The sequence below is a fragment of the Solanum stenotomum genome, chromosome 3 (assembly GCF_019186545.1).
Source record: "Solanum stenotomum isolate F172 chromosome 3, ASM1918654v1, whole genome shotgun sequence".
Classification (NCBI taxonomy): Eukaryota; Viridiplantae; Streptophyta; class Magnoliopsida; order Solanales; family Solanaceae; genus Solanum; species Solanum stenotomum.
In genome coordinates, this window is record NC_064284.1 from 11,388,658 (window position 1) to 11,392,317 (window position 3,660).

A 3,660-nucleotide genomic window follows, 5' to 3' on the forward strand; every position below is an offset into this window, starting at 1 on the left:
ATGGGGGGTGAAATACAAAAATTTGAAATTAAAAATATTTTTAAAAACAAACTTAATTTTTTTTTGGAGTCGAGGGTCGCTGGTAGGGATGGGGTGAAAAAATAAAAATTTAAAATTGGAAATATTTTTTAAAAATAAACTTTGATTTTTTTAGGGGTGTGGGGGATGGTAGGGGGCCGGCGAGGGGAGGGGGTTAAAAAATAAAAAAATTGAAGTTGAAAAATATTTGTTAAGAATAAGCTTTAAATTTATTTTTTCAACAAAAAAAATTGTAATTTGAAGTTGGAGAAAAGTTTTGGAAAATGTTTTCCTTAATTTTTGAAGGGAAGTCATTTTCCTTAAATTTGTGGAAAGTGAGTTGGAAAATATTTTCCAAAACATTCAACCCAACCAAACATGAGAAAATTGGAAAATATTTTCCTTCATACCAAACACACCCTAAAATAAGAAATTGAAATGTTTAGCTTCTTTCAACAATAAAAAACAACTTTTTCTTCTATCTAAAAATAGTTGTATTGATNAAAAAAAATGAATTTTTCAATTAAAAAATAGTAATTTGAAGTTACAGGAAAGTTTTGGAAAATGTTTTCCTTAAGTTTTGAAGGGAAATCATTTTTCTTGAATTTGAGGAAAATGAGTTGATTTGGAAAACATTTTACCCAACCAAACAAGAAAAAATTGGAAAACATTTTCCGAAAAATATTTTCCTTCATACCAAACACACCCATAGTTTCAGCTAACCAATCAAAAGTTGAATCTTTACAGAGAGGAGTGAAAAGAGTCGAGAACTTCAATTGCTTGACATAATAGGAGAAACACTTGATGAGAATGATGATTTTGGCACAGAAAAGAAGGGGAGATCCAGAGAGTGTCCAGTTGTAAAACTAGACCTCATTCGAGTGGCTACACAAAATTTTTCTGAAGAAAACAAGCTTGGAGAAGGTGGATTTGGTCCTGTGTACAAGGTAACAATTCCTATCATTTATCATGACCTAGGAAGTCCTTAAGTCTTAGTCTAGTTACTAGTGAATCTAGTTGCTAGAGGGAGTCAATTTTTCCATGAAATTTTGGGTTATTTAATGTTGTGTATAACATTCCAGGGTACACTACCATATGGCATAACAATTGCAATCAAAAGGCTGTCTAGAACGTCCGGTCAGGGACTGAAAGAGTTCAAGAATGAAGTTGCCTTAATTGCCAGATTACAACACAGAAATCTTGTGAGGCTCTTGGGTTGCTGTTTAGAGGGAATCGAAGCACTGCTTATCTATGAGTTCATGCCCAACAAAAGCCTGGACTTCTTCCTTTTTGGTTTGGCCTTGACTAATTTGGCATATTAGTATATACCACAAAGAAGCAATTAATTTACTAACTTCATACTTTCTTTTTCTAGAATCAAGAGAAAACAAGATTCTGGATTGGAGACAACGTCTCCACATTATTAAAGGAATAGCAAAGGGCATTCTGTATCTACACGAGGATTCTCGACTAACAATCATTCATAGGGACCTAAAAGCTAGCAATGTTTTACTGGACAAAGATATGAACCCCAAGATATCTGACTTTGGAATGGCAAAGATGTTTAGCGGAAATCAACGAGAAGCCAATACAAATAGAGTTGTTGGAACCTAGTAAGTTGATGCAAAAAAATGCAAAAATCTGTTGGTACTATTTAAAACAACATTTTACTGTAAGATTGATGCTAAGAACCATTTTTTACTCTTGCCATTTTTACAGTGGATATATGGCTCCTGAGTATGCTATGGAGGGACTTTTTTCTACTAAATCAGATGTGTTCAGCTTCGGTGTTCTGTTGCTTGAGATAGTAAGTGGAAGGAAGAACAATAGCTATGTTTCCGAATATGGTCAGAGTCTCCTTAATTTTGTAAGCGTATTTCTTCTCCATTTTTTTGTTTTTGGTTATGTCAATTTCAACTTGCATGAAGCATCCTAACACTATCTTGAACATTCAGGCGTGGAAGTTGTGGCGTGAAGAGCATGGATTAGAGCTTATGGACCCTTGCTTATCGCAGTCTTGTGTGACAACTGAGATAACAAAATGCATCCATATCGGACTACTCTGCGTTCAACAAGATCCAGCAGATAGACCTACCATGTCCTCTGTAGTTTTTATGCTGGAAAATGACACTAAAACACTTCCACAGCCATCACAACCTGCATTTTCTATTGGGAGACTTGCCGTGAGATCAGCTGAACCTCAATCTAATGATCAGTTGTGTTCCGTTAACGAGGTCACTTTATCAATTATATCACCCCGATGACCATTAATATAGGGTCGTCAAGGATCCGGCTCCTCTCCATTTTCCCCAAGTTCCTCCTTCGAGTGGTGACACATGATATATGTTGAATTTAATGGTTACCATTTAATTGACCAGAGTAAATCCCTAACCATTGTTGAGATATCAAGTACTCCATATCAATTTAGTTCCAAACATTGTTATAATCCCACAATCTTAATTCTTCCTGTCCATAAATATAGTAAAAAAAATATACATCTTCCTACGCAAGATCTATATCCTTATTCTGCTACCTTGTCGATAACTGGACCGTTAACTATCAATAATTGATAACCAATTAATAGTATTTTAACAATTTTATAACAGTTTAGCATGGCTATACCCTCAAAACTGAACCAATGATAAACATCCCTACTTGAAAGTCTTAATTATATGGAACACATAGTATCAATGTGAAGTCTTCCTATAACTCAAAAAGTTCATTTGGGAATTTTCACAAACACATAGTATACAACTTGTCAATTAGCATAATGACAAACATACAGATAATAAGTATTTGATCTAAATATATGAAAAAGAACCTGGCGATGATAGTTAGTTTAAATCCAGCCAAAAAGAAGCTCCGCGTTTTGTTGTCTTTGTTTTTCTCCTTCTTCTTGTGTTCTTTCTGTTGATTTTCAGAAAATCAATTTTCTATAGTAAAAATATGAGGGGGTTATCACTTATGCATGTTTTTAAAACATAATTTTGGAAAATTATTCATTCTCCTCTTAAATTAAAGCTCCTACTTGTTATGATTTTCACTATAAGTTTTCTTATTATTTTTTTCTTCTTTTTAATTAGAAAATTTCTTGAATTTTATGAAAAATTCTGTGTACGAGGTCTGGTTAGAGTTCAGAATTTTAATAATAAGAGAATAAGAATTAGTAAAACAGATAATAAAAAAAGTAAATATAGGGAAAAGGTGAGTCCATGTTAGTTGTTATTAGGATATATACAGAGCAACAAAGAGCTACCCACATATATATATATATATATATATATATATATAAAAAAAACTAAAAATTATTTTATTTCTCAATTGCAACGGTACCCACATTAAATAAAAAACATATTTTATTTCTCTTCCAATCTAACAATATATAGGATTTTCTAAAAATATGACATATATAATACACATCTTTTAAAAAAAATAGGATTCGAAGCTATTGCTTTAGTGGCTTTGTAATAGAGTCGGGGCATGAAGGAAAACTGAGACATGTGTAAACTACAAATATACCTCTATGAATTTAGCAAGAAAAGAAATACTAAAAAGAATTTATAAAAGCATACATATACTATTATTACTACGTATATATTTAAGGAAGAAAAAAAGTACAAATTCTACAAGTTCTTGATTCTC

The 3,660-nt window shown here is 32.4% G+C and overlaps 1 protein-coding gene across 2 annotated transcripts in view; it reads left to right on the top strand.

Annotated features, from left to right (window-relative positions):
- Positions 1-2,571, top strand: part of LOC125860717 (cysteine-rich receptor-like protein kinase 10) — a 4,234-nt gene extending 1,663 nt beyond the window's left edge. Inside the window, exons 3-7 of one of the 2 annotated variants that reach the window (XM_049540734.1) lie at positions 766-965; positions 1,101-1,311; positions 1,394-1,631; positions 1,738-1,885; positions 1,974-2,571. In XM_049540734.1, coding sequence (XP_049396691.1) covers positions 766-965; positions 1,101-1,311; positions 1,394-1,631; positions 1,738-1,885; positions 1,974-2,282 — 1,106 coding nt within the window. In that variant the 3' untranslated portion in view covers positions 2,283-2,571. The remainder of the gene's footprint in view (positions 1-765; positions 966-1,100; positions 1,312-1,393; positions 1,632-1,737; positions 1,886-1,973) is intronic. The other variant, XM_049540733.1, reaches the window with a different exon arrangement.
- Positions 2,572-3,660: the final 1,089 nt, after the last annotated feature.